The sequence below is a fragment of the Meriones unguiculatus genome, chromosome 6 (assembly GCF_030254825.1).
Source record: "Meriones unguiculatus strain TT.TT164.6M chromosome 6, Bangor_MerUng_6.1, whole genome shotgun sequence".
In the NCBI taxonomy this organism is placed as follows: Eukaryota; Metazoa; Chordata; class Mammalia; order Rodentia; family Muridae; genus Meriones; species Meriones unguiculatus.
The window spans coordinates 40777269-40799879 of record NC_083354.1 but is presented as its reverse complement, the minus strand read 5'-3'; the positions used below and the strand labels follow the sequence as shown (position 1 = coordinate 40799879).

At 41.1% G+C, this 22611-nt stretch overlaps 1 protein-coding gene across 11 annotated transcripts in view; it reads left to right on the top strand.

The window, feature by feature from the left end:
• The window catches only part of Lrrfip2 (LRR binding FLII interacting protein 2), a 96819-nt gene that overhangs the window by 51118 nt on the left and 23090 nt on the right, over positions 1-22611 (top strand). For 6 of the 11 annotated variants that reach the window (XM_021654671.2, XM_021654668.2, XM_060385179.1 and 3 more), the window contains 2 exons: positions 14122-14166; positions 15736-15852. In XM_021654671.2, the coding sequence (XP_021510346.1) occupies positions 14122-14166; positions 15736-15852 (162 nt within the window). Of the gene's footprint in view, positions 1-972; positions 1039-2001; positions 2077-3633; positions 3685-3765; positions 3811-4470; positions 4516-4843; positions 4901-6664; positions 6734-8629; positions 8720-14121; positions 14167-15735; positions 15853-18530; positions 18603-22611 lie in introns of all 11 variants that reach the window. The other 5 variants (XM_021654669.2, XM_021654665.2, XM_060385178.1 and 2 more) reach the window with 2 other exon arrangements.

Here is a 22611-nt window from a genome sequence, read left to right as displayed (position 1 = left end):
TATAAAATATAAAAGAAATATAAACTCATTTTCACAATAAGAAAATGAGTTTATTCCTATTGTTGAGGATCTGACTCTATATGAATTGGGTTTCCTAGGACAGCCTGTTGCCCTTGGCTGTTTTCAGGTACTTGCAACTTCAGTCTTACTACCTAGCTGAGTTTATTGTCTTCTGGTTGTTTGTTAGTAACATTGTTGTCCTTTGTTCCCCTGGGAGAAGTGATGTTTTTATATAATCACCCTTTGAAAGTACTTTGTATAAGCTTAAGTACATACATTTTAGGTATTTCTCTTCTGAGTGGCATATGCCATGGATCTGCTAACTTCTTCTAAGAATACTGTCTGCGGTCTGGAGAGGTGACTCAGGGGTTAAGAGCATTTACTGTTCTTCCAGAGGACCTGAGTTCAGTTCTGAGCATCTGTGATGGCTAGCTCACAACCATCTATAACCCAGTTCTGGGGATCCACACCCTCTTTGGCATTTGCACACATATGGCATATAGACACAAATGTTTACACATAAATCCAAAAGAAGAATGTTGTCCTCAGCAGTGAAGTGTCCTTCCGATTAACTTACAGCATTGTTTTTGCTTTTAGACAAGATGGCTAAAGGAGGAGGACTAGACTCTTGCCACCTACAGCTTTCTAAGGAAAAGGAAGTAGGGGACAAGACTCAAGTCAGGGGTACAGTGTAGGTCCCCACAGACGTCATTCTGACTCTGTGTTCTAGTAGATCTCCTTTAGCTGGCTAGACAGCACGTGGTTACAGGGAGAGGGAAGAGAAGGAGATGTGCTTGAGGCCACATGTTTCAGCCTTCCAAGTTCAGGGAGTCCATTACTAACAGACGGAAAATAGGTCCCATGTGCACTACTCTGTGTTATATATGCCACTGCTATCATATTCATGTTGGATTTCATTCTTAAACTCTTGCTCTATGATCATTAAAGTTAACTTTCAATATTTACTTGCAGAATCATTCTTATAGTCACACCCATGGGATGAAGACGCGATCTTCTAGTTCTCATAAGGACCCACTGGTTAGTTCTGTTTCAGAAATTTGATGGACAGCACCAAATTACAAGTGGGTTTCATCAGCTAGTTTTTAGGAACATGGAATGTACTTACTGGTGGAAACAGTGAAATAGCTCATAGAGGGTTCCCATGTGAGAACTCTGAAACCCTTTCACCTGTGTGAGTACCCTGCAGAACGAATAGGCTTTCCATTCCCGTTACTTGACCAAGCATTTCTGTGGAGAACAAATGCCACGGAATTAGGGTCCTCGGAACACCTCTTCCTCGCTGTGCCATTGGCAGAAATGCAGTCTCCAGCTCTCTGCCAATTCTGGGTTCCCATGGGAGTAATGGGAGGATTTAGCCAGAAGGGAGGAGGGAAGGTGAACGTAACGGAAAGCAGATTCTAGAGAGGCCTTGGAGTGTGGGCACCGGCTGAGATGTTCTGGCTGGTGAGGGTGTGAGTGGCAGTGATGGCAGAAGCAGGGGCCTGTGAGTAGTGTCAGCAGTAGAGAAGGTCAGTTCTAAGCAGAGATCGCAGCGCTTAACCTCCACCAGGAGAGACTTGATAAGGGACTTCTCTAATCCAGCAGTTTATACAAGTGGCAATTACTCAGTGGCCCTGGTTTTTTCAGGGCCATTCCTAAAAGCAGAATGAGAGTAACTCATTTATTTGCCTTTCACTTTTATCTGAGGGTATACTGTCTGTTTTTTAAAGTAATAATAATCAGTAATGACTTTGCTTTTGAAGTAGCTGACCTTTAATGCCCATCATTTACAAGATATCTTAAGCCGTTGCTGCTGACCTTTTTCTTCCCTGTGAGCCATTGCTCTGATGGCAATGCTCTGGGAAAGAAGGAACCTCAACAGTATCAGACTTTGCCTGTGTGTTCAAAATTTGTTTTGGTGAGGTTACATCAAAAACATGTAACCTAAAAAAAACAAACAACAACAACAAAAAAAACTGTGGTAACTTTTGCTTTTTTCAGAGTGGGCTCTACTTTGACCAGAGAAACTATAGCAGTCTTAGACATAGCAAACCTGCCTCTACCTACTACTTCCGGGTTTGTCTAGAGTTCTTTGGCTCATTTATCTTCCCCACCCTTAACACCTCTCTAATCCCCCACTTTGCATTTTGACTATTTGTAACAAATTTATGAATGGTTTGAATGTACCAGTTTTGATAACGAATTCTATAATCCTTGTGTGTCTTTAGAGAGAACTGCTAAATTACCATGTTTGTAATGAAAATTTTAAACAGAAAAAGAATTTATTCAGTGAACATTGCATTCTTACTACTTAGATTATATAGCTTATTCCCTTAATCATAATTATTAGTTTATTACCTCATCTATCATTTTTTTTTGAGGCAGATTATTACTATGTCTATAGCCCAGGCTCAAATTCAAGATTACTTTGCCTTAGCCTTCCAGTTGTTGGCATTAAGGTGAGGACCACCATGCCCAGCCTCTATCTAGTTTTTCGATTTGGTTGAAAATAAGATAGAGGCATCAATACACTGATAGGTAAACTTTAAAGAAGTTTACGTGTGAAAATATAAGCTACATACAAGACAAGAGGGCTGTTATTATTTGTTAGAATATTAAGGTAGTGTTAGAATCTTGTTTTTCTTTTTTGTCTGTTTTGGAGGTTTTGCTTGTTTTGTTTGTTTTTGAGACATGGTGTGTCTTTGTAGCCAAGGCCTGCTCATCTTGCCTCAGCCACCCATGTGCTCAGTTTGAAGGCAAGTATCACTACTAGAATCTAGTCAACTAGAATCTTTTTTTTTTTTTAAAGACATTTAACATTTAAAAGATACTTTAATGTGTGATACCCAGTACATTTAAAAGTAGTCAGGAGTGGGAGCTAATCTATATGATAGAATATTTCATTAAAACCTGCCAGGCTCTGGATTTGATTCTAAACACTAGAGAACACTGTCAACTTAAAAACCTGCCTGCACTCACAATTTCACTATTCTTGTTTGTCTAAGTTCAGTGACAAAGAACTGAAAATTGTGTCTTCAGTGACAGCAGGGAAAGAGATGCAACTTTTGTATAAAAGTCCTTGTAGTGCATGAACTCAGTGACTAGCGTAGTGGCTGGTTAACAAGCGTGCATGTCCATGGTGTGATCTGAAGGGTAGGCTTTCAAGTCTATTTGAGGAAAAGAGTAGTGACAGCAGTAACTAAGAGCTCGCTTACTTAAATCCTCTAGAACATAGCCAAGCCCACTGGGAGCGTGTCACAGAAGCATTGGTAATGTCTGAGGAACAGCCACCAGGCTGCTCTGAGGCCACCATTGACACACTCCCAGTACCATGGCCCCCTTTTCTCCAGTGCCTTCCTGGGTCCCCACATCACATCCTACAAATATTTGCTAATACCAAAAGTTTGTAGTCATATTGATAGATGACTGCTAGAGGAATTTTCTTTCTTACCCTTAACAGCATTTAGAAAGTTTCTACTGACTTTTATTTCCTGTGTTTTCACACTGTTGAAGCATGTGGGTCTGGCTAATGAATGTGGAAGCACAAACTCAAAGTTGTCTGCTGTGTGATGTGAAGTGCCTCTGCTGTCTTTTTTGTTTTTGCTTATTTCTATCGTTCTGCCTCTCTTACAGTCTTCTTCCCTGTGCAGTGAGCCTCTGGGCACATCCAGGAGTCAGAACAGGGTTAGTACTTTCCAAGGAGTGTGTTGCTGTCACAGCTACTCTTGGCTTTCTGTAGGTTTAATAAGTGCACTTTTCCCATAGGCCTCCCCAACTGCAAATTCTGGTCTGCTGAGAAGTACCAGTCTGGTTTGTATTTCCTTCTTCCAGTGTGCTCTGCAGCAGGGCCACTGTCAGGGAGCTGCTCAGCTGTGTGGACTTCTGCCATGTACCCTGCAGTGTACGCTGCCTGTGCTTAGGATGCAAAACTTAGGGCATGAAAAACAATCCTGTTCCCTTTGCCAGTGTAGAAATGGATGATTTTTGCTAGCTTATGTTTTGAATCGTTTCCTGCAAGGAGAAAGACTCACTTGGGTCCTATTACACTCACATAGTTTTCTTTGGTATGATTGTGACCCGAGACTATGGCAGTCAAAAGACTGTGAAGCCAGCTGACTTAAAAGCATAACCAGTAGCTTTGTGTGACATGCTTGTTGTTGGTGCTTTTAATTGTTTGGTGTTCTGTGGCCAGTTTCAGAAAACTTTCCCGCTGTTTGCTCTTTTAAGAGACTAAATGAATTAATGTTAGCTTCCTCATGTTATAACATGATAGGGAAAGAAAATACTGTATTTTATTTTAATCAAGTATATTGTTGAAGTTTTATTGAAAGTGATACAGCAGATTGTTTATGTAAGTGAATATAACACAGCGTCCTGAAGCAGTTTTTGAATTATGAACTGCCAAAATAATAAGAATTTTCAAAATAACTCCAGTGCTAAATAGATAAATAATATTCTTTTGTTCTTCAGGCATCATTGTATGGTGGATTATATAGCCCTTATGGTTCTCGAACTGTAAGTCTAAATGGGGAAAGGGGGGTGGGATACAGGAAGGGACCGGAAGTGATTTCGTCTAGCCCTGTGCTACAACATGTGACCCATTCATTCAGCTAGCTGTAAGAAGGTGACTACCTGAGTTATTAATATAGGATGGGGGTCTATAGAGAAACTTCTTGGGATGCCTCCTCCCCTTTTGAGGGTGGGTGTGAGGTGGAGTGCCAGGCGAAGAAAAGGCAGCTATTTTCACCTGGGCATCAAAAGTTAAGAGTGGGGTCACTGTATTCCCAGCAGAGAAAGCCAGCTGGCCATTGTTGTAAAGCCTTTCTTCTTGGAAACTTTGTAGCCATCTGAATACAGTTACTACTCATCCAGAGCGAGTTCTTCCCGGAGCAGTCCTGTGGTGAGCTGTCTGGTTCCTCTGCATGCTGTAGGAGTACTTAGCTGCTCTCAGTCACACTTTAGAATAGAGTGGTGTGCCTCACTGTCTTTTTGCATGAATTGCAAGTCTACAAAACCATGTACTAATATGTGCTAATTGACTGTTTCTGTATGGACCTGAGTAATTTCTTCACTGAGTCTGGAACTGAGGCCATTGGGCAGTCTTAAAGTGTTTGTGTTATCTTTTACGAGGGACACCCTGCCTTTCAAGTGTGGATAGTTCCTGTTGGTGTGCTGCTCTGAGCTTTCCCTGCATATGTCCCTGCATTGCCATTCCCCTGCTTACTAGCCCTTCTGTCTGGGAAGTGCTGGAGAAGTAAAACCAACTCTTAAAACTTGTGACATACAGTGATCTGCTCCTTCTGGGACAATAACATTTTTTACTTTATATACGTAAGTAAAGTTAGTCCAGGGAAGTCCGGAGCAACAGGGGACCTACTCACATACAGAGTGACATGGGACCTGCGCACATGCAGAGTGACATGAGACCTGCGCACATACAGAGTGACATGAGACTGGTGCACATACAGAGTAACATGGGACCTGCTCACATACAGAGATGTTTTAGACATGTATGGGTGCTTTTCATTTTGGCCACATATTATCAAAATTTTTTAATCTCAGTGTACTGTCCCACAAATGTATAGATAGTCATTTTAAAAATCACTCATTTTAATCTATTTTAAAATGAGTATAGGTACTCATTTTAAAAATTTTGGAAAGCATCACATGGGTGAGTTTTTATTAATGTGGACAGTTGTAAACCGTGGTTCTCATAGAGAAGGAAACACCATGTCTGTGTGCGACATAAAGCAGGGGGATCCCTCAGCCCTCCCGTAAGGCTGACACTCCTGGGAACCTGGAAAGGGGAGGGACTCTGCAGCGGCGCTGCAGGGCTGGCCTCAGTCCCGGCCATCAGTTACTGTTGAGAGCATGAAGGCTTTTTCAGAAAAGAAGGACATTTACTCTTAACCCGCTGTGTGATCAGATTCTACTTGGTCATTTCAGACCTGGTGACATTTTTAATATACTGAATGTAGTGGCCTCTGCAAAAATATTTTGATAGTGTATTTTCAGAAACACACCAGTGTGGATCCTTGTCCTTGTGAGCTGGCTAAATTCTATTTCATTTGCAATTTGGGTTCAGAATTCCTACCATAGTGATGCCATAATGGTGTCTAAGTGATATCAGAATGGAGATAAGCTACTTGTACCAAAGATGAGTTCTGTCAGTGGAGTGGGAAGAACACAGCCCTTGAAGGGAATGACAGTACCGTCTCCGCTGGCGGCATTGGAGTGAGTGCCAGGAGATGAGAGTCACTTCCTTGGGGCTTTGCTGGTAGGAACCTCTTTGACATATGTTATTTCATTTTAAAACACCATTTTTTCTTTGCCAAATTGAAATCATAAGTGTATTTATTGATGTCTCAAGGGACTACACAGATCTGCAAGTCTAAAAGAGCATGACCTCCCCAGCCAACTTTGGTTTACTCATGCCCTCACCAGTGTTAAATCTAAATAAAATAATAGCTTTATTCTTTGTGCTTTTGGGAAGCATCGTGATTTTTAAATGATAGTTCACTTTGCCTTAGAACTTCTTACCTCTTTAACGAAGCACAGTGGCTATGCCAAGTGTAGTGCTCGTGTAGAGTGGCCTCCTCAATGCCCCATGTGTTTACAGTCTGCGAGACCCAGAGGGAAACTGAATCTCTTTCACTTTCTGTAGTCCATCGACGACGACACCGCAAGCATTGTGTCTTCTGATGGCGCCAGTCGTGGGCGAAGGGAGAGCGTGGTGAGCATGGTCTGCATGTGCACAGATGCTGCCTTTACAGTGACAGCAGTGTGGGATTATGTGAAATTCACTGCAAAGTGAAGTTTGCATTTGACAGAGTGAGCATTTCCTTAAATACAGCTTTTAAGAGCAACTTGTTTCGTAATGTGGTCTTGAGGTGAGTCATAGGTTCACGTGTTTCATGTACAAGTCATTTATTAAAAATCTTTCACTTTCTTTGTTTCTTTTTTGTATACCTATTTATCTGCTTATTTTCCAAAATGAGCCTCTCAACCGAGAGTTGCACTTTTTTGTAGTGCTTGCAACTGGAATTCAGCGTCTTGCTACCTGTTGCTTCCTATATGTAAGTTGTGTCAGTGCTTGTCCAGATCTTAAAACTGTGGCCTTGTCAGCTGATGACAGCAAGATTTCAAGCCATCAGTTCAGACATTCACCTAATTTATTATTGTCGACACGGCAATAGTTTCGTGTTACTTATCAACAAAGCTGGAAATTTTGCAGAGTGACACTTTTGGTCTCTATAAGGATCTGATGTGGAAATTATAGAATAGAGGATGGTGTATCAGCTTAAAGCTATAGTTCCTTCCAGAAAAGGAGTAGACCATTCAGTGCAAGCTGAATTAATGTGGACACTTGTAAACCGTGGTTCTCATAGAGAAGGAAACACCATGTCTGTGTCAGACATAAAGCAGGTGGGATCCCTCAGCCCTCACGTAAGGCTGACACTCATGGGAACCGTGGACTGGAAAGGGGAGGGACTCTACAGCGATGCTGCAGGGCTGGCCTCAGTCTCGGCCGTCAGTTACTGTTTCTGTACAGTGGAGATGCTAATGGCCGTCTACTCTGTTCTTAGCTTAATATGTATTCAGTGAATAACTGTGGAAGATACCTTTCAAACTTTTTAAGGTAGCAAGTGCTAATAAATATTAGCATTTAAAAATGAAGTTGTAATATTGTTTTAAAGAATAAAAATACCATTGCTTGATCTTGTTAGCCTTTAGCAGACTTCATACTTTTGAGACTTTTTTTTTGACCCTGTGGATGGGTTTCTGGATCCATTTCTCAGGGAGGAGCTTTAAAGTGGGTGCAAACAGCTTACGTTAAGAATAACTGGTGAGTGGGGTAGGGTCATTTGGTAGGTATTAATGGAGTGCCTGCTATCTGTGAGACACTGTGTTAGGAGTGACGTGTCAGACCAAGGAGGACAGTTCTCTTCCTTTACCGAGCTTATGTCCTAGTAAAAGACATCAACTAGTGAAGAAAGGAACACAAAAGCAAGACAGCTCAGCCTATGATGCTGTGAGCAGGTGAATGTGATAGAGGATCTTGGGGTGGATATGTGAGAGTGACCCTGGAAGAATCATCAGGGCAGTGACTTAGGAGAGGCTCCACTGTGTGGAGAGCAAGGGAAGGGACTTCCTAGGTCAGTCCTCCTCATTAGTTAGTCCAGCAGTTCCTGGGATAATGCCATGCAGAAAACCAAAACAAAACAGAAAAAAAAAAAAAAAGAATTGTAGAAATTGAGTATTGCCAGAGTTGATGGCTATAATGAATTATAAGACTGTAAGATACAGTAGAGATTTCACAGGAGCCTAGAACACTGCCCTCTAAAGTTCCCAGTGCCTTGAGTGTGTCAAGTTTGCTTGACATGAACGCAGGCAGGAAATGGTCTCTGTGGCAAGTCTCTGCACTTGATCCTGGAGAAAGCTTGTTGAGGGAGCTGTGACTTCACTTAGTTACCTCTTTTCTGCTTTTTGAAATTGGCTAATTACAGAAGTTTCCTCATTTTATTATACTTTATCAAACATCAGATTAAAATGTGCACAATTTCCCACTGTTAGCTAGTGTCTCTTTCTTTTCTGACTTTAAAAGTGTCTCATTTTCTCTGACTGAAAGGTCTCTGCTGCTGATTATTTTAGTCGCTGCAATCGTAGGGGGAGTGTTGTCTCTGAGGTGGATGTCGCCGGCATCTCAGACTTGACCAGCGTGAGTTTATTGCATGGCGTCATCGTGTTGTCCCAGGCATGTGACTAACAGTTTGTGTAGTAGTTATTTTTAAAGTTATGAAACTAATTAAACTCCTTAGACACATTCATTTGAGCATATTACACAAAACATAATTATTTTGCAGTATAGTTGTTAAGATGTGCTTTAAAACCCCTTTTCTTTTGCTCTGGAATTCCTCCGCAGTTCTCATCAGCGTCTTCAGGGACCCCGGTAGCTAATTTTGTTTGGTGTGTTTTTTACTATCCCTTTTTCTGGATTATTTTAGAGCCAGTGCATTTGCATCACGTCTCTTCCTGAGAAGCAGTCTGACGTGCATGCCCAGCCTTACATTCCTAAGGAATTAGTACTTTCCCAACACCACCCGGGGCTTGGCCCATGTTCACGTGCTTCTGCTTTGCTCTTTGCCCCTCATCTCGGTTTTGATACATCTGTAAAGTTAGGGCCTGTAAAAGCTGAATAATAAAATACGTTAAGTAGTGAAACACCGCTGATTCTCTGTTTTAAAGTGGACTCTGGTGTTGGTGTGAGGCTCCTTGTTCCTCCAGGCACTCGCCCTTCAGGCACACTGTGACCTGCCTTCTGATCTCATCTCTCCAGCCGCTCCCCACCTGGCAGGCACCACACAGACAAGTCCTGTTCTGATTGCCCAGCCCTTTGGAGGGGATGAGAGGTAGCAGTTCTTCCCAGAAATGCAGAGATTGTTTTTTATTAGCACTTCACTTATGCTACGAAATAGCTATTTCTGAACTATTTTAATCCTAGACTATAATAATTTTAATTATTTTAATTTCAGTTGTAATTATTCCACATTACTAGTTCTTTTTTACCTAATTTCTTAAAAATTTATTATTTATCAATCTATTTATTACTTATTATAACTTATTCACTTTGTATCCTGTTGTAGCCCCCTCCCTTGCCTCTTCCCAGTCCCACTCACCCATCCTTCCTCTGTATCTCTTACTTAGTCCCCTGATAGGGGAGGACCTCCTCCCCTTCTATCTGACCCCAGCCTCTCAGGTCTCATCAGGGCTGACTGCATCATCTTCCTCTGTGGCCTGGCAAGGCTGCACCCCCCCAGGGTGGTGCATCAAAGAGCCAGCCACTGAGTTCATGTCAGAGACAGTCCCTGTTCCCCTTACTAATGAACCCACTTGGAAACTGAGCTGCCATGGGCTACATCTGTACAGGGGTTCTAGGTTCTCCATGCATGGTTTTTGGTTGGAATATCTCTGCAGGAACCCCTGGGTCCAGGTTTTTGGCTCTCTTGGTCTCCTTGTGAATCTGGAAACAACGTAGATGCCCCTCAATTTAAGAATGGATATAGAAAGTGTGGTACATTTACACAATGGAATATTACTCAGCAGTTAAAAACAAGGAAATCATGAAATTTGCAGGCAAATGGATGGAACTGGAAAAGATCATCCTGAGTGAGGTAACCCCAGAAGCAGAAAGACACACATGGTATATACTCACTTATAAGTGGATATTAGCGGTATACTACAGGATAAACATAATAAAAATCTATAGTCCTAAAGAAGCTAAACAACAAGGAGGACCCTAGGAAAGGTGCTGAAACTTCACTCAGAAGGGCAAGTAAGATAGACATTGGAAGTAGGAGAAGACAGGGAACAGACAGGAGCCTTCCACAGGGGGCCTCTGAAAGATACCCATCAGCATATTAAAGGAGATGCTGAGACTCATAGCTAAACTTTGGGCAGAGTTCAGGGAATCATATGGAAGAAGAGGGAGATAGAAAGACCTGGAGGGGCCATTACTAGTTCTTAAATCTGGCTGTGCAACAGTCTCATCTTGCTGTGGATTAAACCAAGGACTTTGTCTACATAGGAAATTAGAAGCTGGTTGCCCAGTTATTCTCTAGATGTGCATTTTATTAACCTGCTTGGTAACCTCTTTTTAATTTTTAAAATATTTTAATTTATTTTGTTTATGTGTGTTCATGTGAGCATGTGGCATGGAGCACGTGTATAGGTCAGAGGACAGATGGCAGGAGTTGTCTCTCTCCTTTTGTGTAGTCCTAGGCATTGGGCCCAGGTTGTGAGGCTCAGTGGCAAGTGCTTTACCACTGAACCACCTCACCAGTTCACTGGTACCTGCTTTTTTTTCTATAGATAAAAGCGAATTTACTGTATATATCTGTTCTCTTGATAGCTTGCTTTCTGCCCATCACACAGTTCACGAGACCTGGATTAGTTATATTCCCTGTACGTTTAGTTCTTGGCAATTTGCTTTATTAATTAAGTAGTAATTTTTGCTTCTATTAATTAAATAACTCTTTAATGTAGGCCAAAGATTGCCTAGAACAGGGCTTTCTAGGTATTTGTTATTTTATAGCCTGTAAGCCATAGCCCTTTGTATTTTTAAGTGCTTATAAAATAGCATTAATTTTACCTTTTGATGATGTGCTTATGCGAAACAGGTGACTCTCATTTAAGAAGCAGATGAAAGGGGGTTTCTATTGGGCGATCCTTCCCTGTGCCAGCTTTGCCCTCTTTATAGGCTGCATTGTGTGCCCACAGGATGATATTGTATAAGGAGGTGCTGGGAAAAGGGGCCAGGCTGTTCTACAAGGCTACAGGATTCATATTCTGTAACCTCTTGTCTTCCTGTGTGGGTCAGGCTAGAAGAAATGAAAATAAAAGGAGCATAAATATGCTCTTATTATTCATTGTATCTGGTTTTGAACAAAATTCTTAGCCAGGTTCACTTCAGGAAAATTATTAAACCCTTTGTTTACTTGCCATCAGTGGTTATGGAATCAGACACACTTTCTGTGTTTTGTTTTTCTTTAAACATTTTTTAGATAACCTTGTCATTATTAGGTTGACTGTTCAAACTTAATACAAAAAATCCCAAAATTCATAATGTTGTAAAATCTGAAAGTTTTTGAGTACTAACATGATGCTGTATAAACTGGTAGTCAAACTTCAGTCACACTAAAAATAACATATAAAATTAACTTTTGTGGGAAAAGTGTGAAGTATAGATGTATTCTATGTTTAGACTCGGGTACCATCCCCAGTATATCTCAGTATGTGTATATGAGTATTTCTACACTGGAAAAAGTCCTAAATTTGAAACACTTCTTTCCCCAAGTATTTCAAATGAAGGATATTTATTAGAAGTTAATGGAAAGAGCCAGGCGGTGGTGGCACAGGCCTGTAATCCCAGCACTAAGGAGGCAGAGGCAGGTGGATCTCTGTGAGTTCGAGGCCAGCGTGGTCTGCAAAGTGAGTCCAGGACAGCCAGGGCTTGTTACGCAGAGAAACCCTGTCTCAAAAACAAAACAAAACAAAACAAAAAACAAATTAAAAAAAAGAAGTTAATGGATAATTTTGATCTAATGAATATAATTAACAAACCACATTGTAAACACTTTATTTAGTGTGTACTTTTGTACTTTAAGCATGATTAAATTTTTATTGCATTTAAAAAGCCTTTTCAGGATCTGGCAGGTACTTTTAGTCATCATTGTAAACATTAGCTTGTCATTGCAATATACCTCAAGGGTTCCTGAGCTTTACAGTGCAAACCTCAGAAGTGGGACCGGAGGAGTTGCTGGCCAACTTACTGCAGCCACAGTTGGACTGCAGCATGGCTGCTTGATGCTGGCTTAACGATTCAGAAGGTTTGGCACGTGACTGGGTTCACTTGTGACAGTTGAGGTCTGTCAGAACACAGTGAGCACTGCAGAGTCAACGTTGTGGTTGCTTCAGGGATGCAGCCTCTGATATGGAGGGTCACTCCAAGGGGACGGATTAGAGAAAATGGGTGAGTTTGGGGGTGATTTGTATAAGAAGGGTTGTATGAAGAAGGATTTCAGATGAACTAGACTATTTTAATTTTGAATACTTCTTTTTTCATTAGCTTATTAGCAGAATTAATTAGAAAATATTTATAAAAATAAGGCAGTTTATGAAAATAATACTTTTTTACTCTGAATAATATTAACTATTGGGCAGTGTTCTTCACCATTGAGAGGGACACCTCCTCATTTACAGCAGAGAGTGGCAATATTAAAATTCCAGCTGTAATTGCTTGTTTGTTGTTAAACATTTCGTTTTAAAAGTGTAACAGCAAGAAGTGGCCAAAAAGTGAAACATAAAAACCCAGCAATTATGTTACCGAGAGAGTGACTAGCTGAGTAAAAGGTCTTTGTTAAACATGATAACTGGGTAATGAAAAGTACACTAAAATCTCTCAGATGTGAGGAAGTTGGGTTAAAATCATCCGAGCAAAGGCAGAAATGATGCTTCCTTCCTGTTCTAGTAATTAACTGAAGAAAGTTTTCAAATTCCCCTTCTAGACTGGCCTGGGAAGGCTGAGCTCAGAGTTCAGGATTGGGACTATTTTATCTTTATTTAAAGTTCCTATGCCACTTTTTAACTATGGTTAATAGTATATGCCAGCAAATATGAATGCTGTAGGTCATGAGACATACTCAGATCCAGCTGGGACCTTTAGTAATTGTTCAACCTCTAGCAAAGTTTTCCAGCTCTGGATTTTTCCCCGTAGCCACAGTTAGAATTTTTGAATCAATCTATAAGAAACCTTCCTTCTTGCAGCATGTTTGGGAGAAACTTAGGCTGAGCAGCAGAAGACAGGTTACTCTGATTGTGGCATTTCACAGGTCAAGGTGACTTGCCTCTGTGAAGCAGTCTGTGAGCACAGACCAGTGCAGTGGGTTCTGAGCCCAAGAGAGGGCCACGTAGACAAGGCTTTCATGATGGGGAGCAGACAGCAAACAAATGTGTCTGTCGTAGTGTTGGGGAATAAGACATGCTGTGAAGAAAAGTGAAGTCTCAAAACTGATGTTTGCTAAGAGGAAAAGGAGTGGGAAAATGTATCTGTAACATTGTTGTAAAGACTGTGAGAGACTTGGGTTGATCTTGGCAGAGAAGGGCGTGGTGGGAAGAAAGGCTGATTTCTTCTACTGTTTTGTACTGTTGAGTTTGTTATGTAAAGAAAAAATATGTTTGTATCACCTGCTTTTGGCATGAAATAGTTTTATGCACATATTCTGTCTTAATAATGTTTAAAATATTTTGTATTGATATTTGCTTGTAATGAGGTTTGTATGTAGTTTTTCTTCAATGTATTTTAAATACCATGAAAAGAAAAATCTGTTTAAACAATCTAAAATTTTTGAGTCTATGCTGCTTGCTTTCTGCCTGTGTTCCTTAGGATATGAACTAAAAGTTCTTGACATTTTGTTATAACTTTTGTTTCTGTTTTAATGTGTTTACTTTTGGGTCTACACATTGTTGAACTTAGAAAACCCCATTGAGATTGTTCCTCACCGACCAGACAAGACCCAACAATGCTGAGCATCTTCTTGACTTTTATCTTTTTTCTTTTCCTAGTTGGATGAAAAATCTGACAAACAATATGCTGAAAGTTACACAAGAGTGAGTATAAAACTGTTGATGGGACGGAGCTCTCAGGGTCAGCCCGTGCTTCCTGTGACTCTTCCATTCTGTTCAGCACAATTGGCTGACAGAGCTGTTCTTCCCATCATCTATTTCCTGTCCTTGACCCCTCAAAATTCCTTCAGCCTTAGATCATGTGAAAGCCCTGGGAAGAGAGAAGCTTCGTTTTATTTCACTGGATGTCACCCCTAAAGCTCTTGGCTACTCCTTTGATTCCCAGACTCTAAAAGCTGATATTGAGAAGCCCTTAAACATGAAAACGAAGTATTTAGGAATGGACCGACAAACTCCCTGTTTTGATTTTTTTTCCTTATAGATAAATCATTTCTGTAAGGAAAGTAGGATAAGCTCCTTTTAGATGGGTATCTGTGTAGTAAAGGGATTCTCCCCTAAACTTTACTTACTTACTTACTTACTTATTTATTATTTATTGCTTGTTGTTTTGGTTTGGTTTTCAAGACAGGGTTTCTCTGTGTAGCTCTGGCTGTCCTGGACTCACTCTATCGATGAGGCTGGCCTTGAGCTCCCAGAGATCCTCCTGCCTCTGCCTTCAAGTGCTGGGGTAAAGGCGTGCACTACCACTGCCCAGCTTCTGAGCATACTTGTAAGAAGTCCGGGAAATGATGTGCTGTATTAAATTTTATAATGCAAAGCACAACTAAAGCCTGTACAATTTTAAATTTTTTAGCTGCACTCTAGAAAAAGCAAAATCAGTTTAAATAATATTCAGTCCAAATAAGCAACACATTTCAACATGGAATCAATGTGAATGTTTTGTTTTGTGATGTTTGCGTCAGGGGCTTAGTCTGTAGCCTGGGCCAACTTTGACCTCCTGTGTCAGCCTGTTGCTGGGCTTACAGTATTTTACCACCACACTCTCCAAACTGCCTGTGACGTCCCTTGTCCACTCTTCTGTCTGCAGTAGCCTTCAAAGTGTGGCGTCATTTCATACTCAACGTCTCATTTGCATTAGCTCCATCTCAGGTGCTTTCACCTGGCTCTTGACAAGTATCCTGCATAGCACAGATCTCTGCTCTTTATTAGTCAAGTGCGGCTTTGGGGAGAACAGTGTCAATTCATAGCAGTATGCAAACGTTCCTGCTCTTAGCCAAAAATCGCTCATGTTTCTGTGCAAAGATGAGATCCTCAAGCAATGTTAGGAACTAAGCAGGGAAGTACTTAGACACTAGTTACAAAGTAAACTACTCAGTGGGACAGCTCACCTGAGCAGTGTTTGAAGGTAGCAAAGATGAGCCTAGAAGTCAAAGCTTCTGTATAAATTATTCCCTCCTTTGAATTTTGGATTCTGTCAAAGTGTTTGAGATAATGAAATGATATGAGGTATGGCTGGCCTCTTTTCGGGATGATTTCTCTCCCCAAACCAGTCTAAACTGCTAATGTGGACTGCTCTTGGTGACCTCCTGACTGTGTTGTTAAAATTTTCTTCTGAGGCTCTTGCCTGCACCCACCGCTCTGCCCCAGGCTTAATCTTCACAGCAAATGTTTTTAATAAAACAGCTCACAAGTGTCATTTTCTGTCTTTTCCAGCCTTCATCTCGAAATTCTGCCTCAGCAACAACACCTCTAAGCGGAAACTCATCCAGACGGGGCAGTGGGGACACCAGCAGCTTAATAGACCCCGACACCTCGTTAAGTGAACTGCGGGTAAGCCACAGTTGCTCTGCTTTCGGAAGGCAGCTTTGGTTTCCTTGTGGTTCATAGAGCTTTTCACACTTAGTGTGAATCGTGAGGGGGAAAAATAGGATTTCTGTAAAAACATGGTTATCACAGCTCAGAAATCCCACTTGGATACTTCAGAGCTTAAAGGAAGGGGAGTAAATTATTTTTTCCAATTCTCTTTTCTGAAGATTTGATGGCATTGTAATGGATTCTGCCAGTGCCAAACAGTTATGTTATCTATATGAAAGTAATTCTTTCAGACTGACCTTGCCATGTTTTAAGTGGAAAATATTTAGATTTACAGACAACAGATTATGGGAAGGAATTTCTAGCTTTTTGAGCCATTGTCGTATTAGTTATGCACTTGACTACAGTTTGTCAGTATTTCATAGTAATAGAATTATAATATTTGGACAACAGAAATACCTGAGCTAGTGGAAAGTTTATTTTATCCATTAGTTGAGTCTCCATCTTTCGTAGCCCTTTTATTTGGAAGATGAGAGTGTAGCAAACATTTGTTTTTACTGTATTATTTGCTGTATCTTCTCTGAGGAATGGATCAAGACTTGTGAGACAAATTGCACTTGCATATTCACTCACTCCTGCACTCACATTCCCACTCACCCATGCACACGCTCGCTCGCTCGCTCACTCACTCACTCACTCACTCACTCACTCACTCACTCACTCACAGTTTTTGAACACTTGGCAGTGGACATGTAGACAGCCAGTCAGATCCTGGCCTTCAAGAGATCACTGTCCACTGAAAAGACAAACTGATTTGAATCAGCTAATAGTAGCTGATGCTATCAAGAACAGGATAAATTAGTTTAGAGAGGCATCATATAAGACTGGGAAAAGAGATAGCAGAGGCTGTTCAGAGAAGCAAGCTCAGAAATGAGTCTTGAAGGGAGAATGAAAACAGTAAAGCATGGAAGCTGGAGGAGAGACTGCTGAGTGAGTTCAGAGAACTTGAAGGTCACTGGTCCAGATGATTTGCAGAGAGTGAGATCATAAGGAAGAAGGAGTTGCTGGTGAAAGCAAGCAGGAAGGTGGGGGTGGAATGGTGTGGGACGTGGGGTACAAGTCATAACTGTACTGTATTGGATAGGAGAGCAGTATGATAGGATTTTGCTCTTAAAAGTAACTCTGGCCACAGTTCTGAGGCAGAACTTAACCCAGGGCTAGAGTTAGGGTGAAGTGGGCAAGTGAAAACTTTCAGGGAAGAAAATGTAAGAAATTGGCCCTGAAGTGAGTTTGCAACACTAGCTTTAGCATGGGCAGTAAGCCAAGAAATGGGATATCGAACAGGTTTCTGCCTTCTTGTTTTCGCTCTGTAAAAGTGAGGTTGCCTCTCTTCCTGTGAGTTGACTTGTGAATGTGGAAAGGGAGGCTGAGAGCTGAGGGAGAGCAGAGAACAGCTGACGGCAGTGTCTGAGGCAAGAGGAGAGTGGGCTTACCTGGAGGGTTTTCCCGTGGCCATGCCTTTCCACTGCCCCGTAGCAGAGGAGGTTGATTGTGGACTGGGCAGGTGCCTGGCTTGTGAAATTTCAGGACAGGGCAGAATGAGGACTTCTATAACAGAGGCAGGGAGGAGGCTTGAACAGGGCAGTGCAGCCATGCCTTCGAAGATGTCACATTCTTTGATCTCTTCCTGTTGACCAGGAGTGTGGAAATGCTGGGGACACAGAGTTTGAATAAGGAAAAGACTCATTTTTGGGGGACAGAGGACACCGAGACAAGCTCTTCTAGTCTTGGATTTAAGCAGCTCTTGTATAGTTCTTAGCATTTGTGTAGTGTTTTTTTTTTTTTTTTTCTTCTTCCCTTGAAAGAATAATGTCATATGGTTTTGGGTCATAGCACTTGACCCCTGATGGGTGCCTCAGCAAAGTGTCTGTTCAATCAGTCCAAGAGTTCAAGACCAATAAAGCCATCAGAGAGGGAATGAGCTAGGCAGGGAAAGCTGGTCTCCTGCACTCCATTATGTCGCCATTGCTGCGCTCAGAGCCCTGATGCACATGTAGCCTGCCGTGACTTTACATGATGCGATGGGACACAAGAAATAATGTTTTCCATTTAAAAGTTGGCCTATTATTTTAAGAAAAGAATTTATGGAGACATTGGGAACAAATGCTCATCTCATCACTTAAAGCTATCCTCAGAATAAAATCTTATTGGAAACAGTTTTCCTTGTGTTTAACTACCTTCTCTTTCTCCCAATTTAATGTGCTTAGTAAGTAAGTGATTTAAGAGTGACTTAGTTCTTATACTGTGTTACGTTTTTGAAATTTATTCATGGAGAGTAAAATTTGCTTCCGATTAATTTACTATGTCATTTACTAGTTGCAAGTTAAATATACTAAAATATTTGTGATTTATGAAATTAAAAACTTATATTTAAAAAATTTAGAATTAATATACACTTGAATATAGTTATATCTCTACTCCTGTTTTTTAATGCCAAGAAAGTATTGATACTAGACTGATTTTTTCCAGTCCCACTATCATTTGAAGGATTTGCCTCTTGCAGTGGTTTGGGAGTGGGGTGTTTATATTTTTATATTTAGATTTCTCTAGTTTTAGTCGAACTAAGTTGTGTTTTCATCTGATTCCTTTGAGTTTTGAGATATATTTGTGCGACGGTTCCTTCCTATGTCCTGCAGGACATCTATGACCTGAAGGACCAGATACAGGATGTAGAAGGGAGATACATGCAGGGGCTTAAGGAACTGAAGGTACAGGGCTCCTCGCAGCCCACACACGCTCTTCATGCAGAAGTGTTGGTCATGGTGGCTCCAGAGTCCTGTTAACCACTGCTCATGGCTTTACTAACAGTGTCTGTCCTTCCAGCATGTGCTTAACCTGCAGGGTACAGGCAAAAGAAGCTTACAGTCTGGCTGATGTTTAAATGTGTAGTGTGAATTTGGGGGGAAATGTGAGCAGAAGATAGCATAACTTGTATCTTTTTATTATTTTGAGACAGAGACTTCTCTGTGTAGCGTAGGCTGATCTTAAACTTACAGTCCCCCTGCTTTGGCTGGGATTATAGCAGACACACCCACCTCCTTACAGTTTTTTTAGCAATTGTAAAGTATTTAGTTGTCTCTTGGGTCTTAACCATACAACATTACACAAATGCCTAAAAATATTCTAAGGATATTTTAATTGAGAACTGGACCTTAAAATTTTTCCCAGTGAAATGAAAACATTGATTCTGTCACTGAGTCTAGTCACCTCCTTACAGTTTTTTTAGCAATTGTAAAGTATTTAGTTGTCTCTTGGGTCTTAACCATACAACATTACACAAATGCCTAAAAATATTCTAAGGATATTTTAATTGAGAACTGGACCTTAAAATTTTTCCCAGTGAAATGAAAACATTGATTCTGTCACTGAGTCTAGTCAGTGTTAGAGGTGGAGGAGGAAGCATTCCCCTGTCCCCTTGTGAAGAAGGGACCTGAAGCATGCACACTGATTCCTTTCCTGCCTGTGTGTAAACTAAGGATTGCACATGTTTAGTGTCTTAAAGAATTTGGAGCTGGCGAGATGGCTCAGGGTTTAAAGTAGCTTGCCACCTAACCTGCTGTCCTGAGTTGGGTCCTGAAACCCACATGGTAGAAGGAGGGAACTGGCGGCTGCAAGTTGTCCTCTACCCTCCATATGTGTGCTTCTGCATTTGTGTGTGCATACGCACTCACGTATACAATAATAAATGTAATTTGAACATTTTTAAGAGATCTAATCTTTAAAAAAATTTGGAGGTCAATTTGAATGACCTTTATGTGTTCCCGACAAGAATGTCTGTACTTGCCAGTGTAAACGTGTCCTGCAGACATTTGTTGTAATGGCATTTGGTTGTGCACCCCTCCCTCCCATGTTTCAGTATTAAAGAAGCTGGATATTATGAAGAAGCTAAAGGTTTCTTTAAACCAAATACCAGCAAGTTTCTAGAAGAGTGAATGCAAGGTATTCCAAAAGGTGACTCAGCACATGCCACATATGAAACAGGCTTCATGAGCAAGGCTTCTTGACTCCTTCCTGACATGGTCTGAAATAATTCCACCACCAGTCAGACCTTTTCTGTAGGTAGTGTGGTCCAAAAGGAATTGACAGTGAAGACATGGGGCCAAAAAGGTTGAGAGTCCATCCTATATGAGCTGTGTCCCTGGGAGCTTGAGATGAGGCTGTCAGCAAACACCAGGAGAAGGCAATCAGTTGAAAGGCCCGTTGATTTGTGTTGCTCTGAGTCTTGAGGTTTAACCCTCCCTTCAGGGCTCAGTGGTATAACCTACATCTTGCATCAGGGAACAGATCAGTACGTGAGATACATGTGGGCTTTCTTAACCTTCGGCACAGCACATCCAAACAGTAGTCAAGTAACTCAGAGGGCTCAAGTAATTCACTGGTTCCAGTTACTGGTTATTTTATTTAAAACAGTTCCTCATATTTTATATCTATTAAATATTAAATTCCATGAAGAAAAGAGCCAGTGAATTTGATTTGAAAATTGAACAGGTAAGATTCCCCTTTCTTAATTCATATCAGTGTGTGATTGAACTTGACTGCAGATTTCTGTTATCTTTGAAATGATTCATTTATTTGGAAGAAAAGTTACAACAAAAATGTATTTGGTTGGTGATTGATCCTAGTGTTTGGCATATCCTAGTAAAAAGAGGTGTTGCTTCACTACTTAGAAATATTGTTCTTGACTATGGTGTTTACTTTTGGAGTGTTTTCCCCAGATTCCCTGCCATCCTTCCTTTAATCGAGGAGTGTTATAATGTTTTCCCCATGTCATAGAGTATACTGATAGTATGCACTGTTGATCGGAAAATATAGTAAAATAGTATTGAAAAGCATAAATGAAACAAAGGCTCTAGTGATTCTGTAAAGGACTAAACCCATTAAAACTATTAAACATAATATCTTACTGAATTTTAACACAGAACATAATTTACCTATTAGTGAGTATAAGCTTTTCATGACATTGAAAAAGTAACAAGCTGTGGAACAAAATTTATGTCTATAGCTTGTGTTAAAATGTCGAAATAGGCAAGGGGACGTATGTGCACGGCAGCGAGAGGAGGCAGCGGACTCGGGCTCTGCTGCCTCGGAGGGGGGAGGGGCAAGGAACAGTGTTACTTAGTGTTTTTTCTCCCCACAAAATGGTGACATGTTTTCTGCTTTTAAAAACAGTTTTTAATTGGTAGTTAATTTCAGAATTATTGAACATTTTCTCCAAACCTAGTATTATATGAACTTTCTCTGGGCACACTGAGTATCCACTCAGATAGGGCACCAGTAGTAGACCAGAGTAAGGATTCCACCCAAGCCTAGCTTGGTGAACTAGTGAGCTTCTGGGGCTTATTTGCAGGGCCATGGGTAACCCCCAGACAGTTATATCACTGGAAAGTTAGCCCAGCAGGGATTTAGGCTTCCCTATAGCTGCATGGATGCCCCCTCCAGTCCAGTTTCCACAGTCTGGACCACTCTTGCACCTTCCCAGATCATATACATCTGGAACAGAATTTCGTACAGCTGGCAGGAAGGGCAGATGGGAGGCAATGGCTAGGCATTTGAAGTGAGGATCTAATGACCTGTCCACTTTTTCTTATGAGAGAATGCCAATAGGCCCAATCTTAAAAATAACAAAAATTAGTTGTATGTGTGTCTGTGTACATGTGTGTGCCCATGGAGGCCAGAGGTGACTACTGTGAGCTGCCTTATCTGGTGGGTGCTAGGAACCAAACCCAGGTCCATTGCAAGAGCAGAATTCCCTCCCAACCACTGGTCTGTCTCTCTAGCCCCAACAGGCCCAGTTTGTTGTGGTACTTTCCAGCTGCTCTGATTAAAAGATGCTAATAGCAGTTCTGCTGGGGAGGACTGTTCCACAACAGTTGCTGACTAAATAACCTCAAATCAGTCAGTCTCTGTAGGGGTCTGACCTGTAAGACCAGGAGGATTCTAGGTAGTGCCTGTCCCATGGAGTTTCCTACTCAGAGGGCTGTCTGCAGTGCAATGTGAAGAGCTTGAAAACACTCAATAAATGCTGTTACTCTTAAGTATTAGTTATGACATTATCAGGAACTTACCTGAGTCTGTAAAGAAACCTTAAAAACTAAATGCATTTGCTGCTGACACTGGTGTTTCATATCTGAGTACTTAACTGCAGAGAAGCTGCTGGACAGTTGGTTGGGCCTTGTATTTGGCTTTTACTATTTGTCTTGTTCCAGCCATGTTATCATTGATTATTTGATTTTTTTTCTCCACAAATTATAAATTACTGTACATCAAATCCTTTGGGCTTGGTATGTGTATTAGGTAGGGTTCTCTAGAAAAATATAACTGATAGAATGAATATATTTATTGCACTATGTGTTTTGTGCATGTGTCTAGTTTTTGTGCTTCCTTAGATTATCTTACTCATGGAGTCAAATCCTAAAATAAGGATTTTTTCCCCCCTACTTTTGGTCTCTGAGATGAAATTTGGTATTACATGGATAGCATTGGATTTGGACCTTTCTGGAGCTAACTTTTTAAAATATGCTTTTAGTTAAATATTTTCAACACTATTTTAAATCATACCTGTATTCAGGTCTGGTTTGTGAAGCATGGAATTACTGGGTCTTACGGTTAGAGTGTTGGGCATCTGAGTCACTGCCAGCCTGTGTCCAGAGCAGCCATGTACTCTTGCACCAGCAGTGTAAGGAACCCAGGTTCCTGTACCCTCCCCGACCCTTCTCT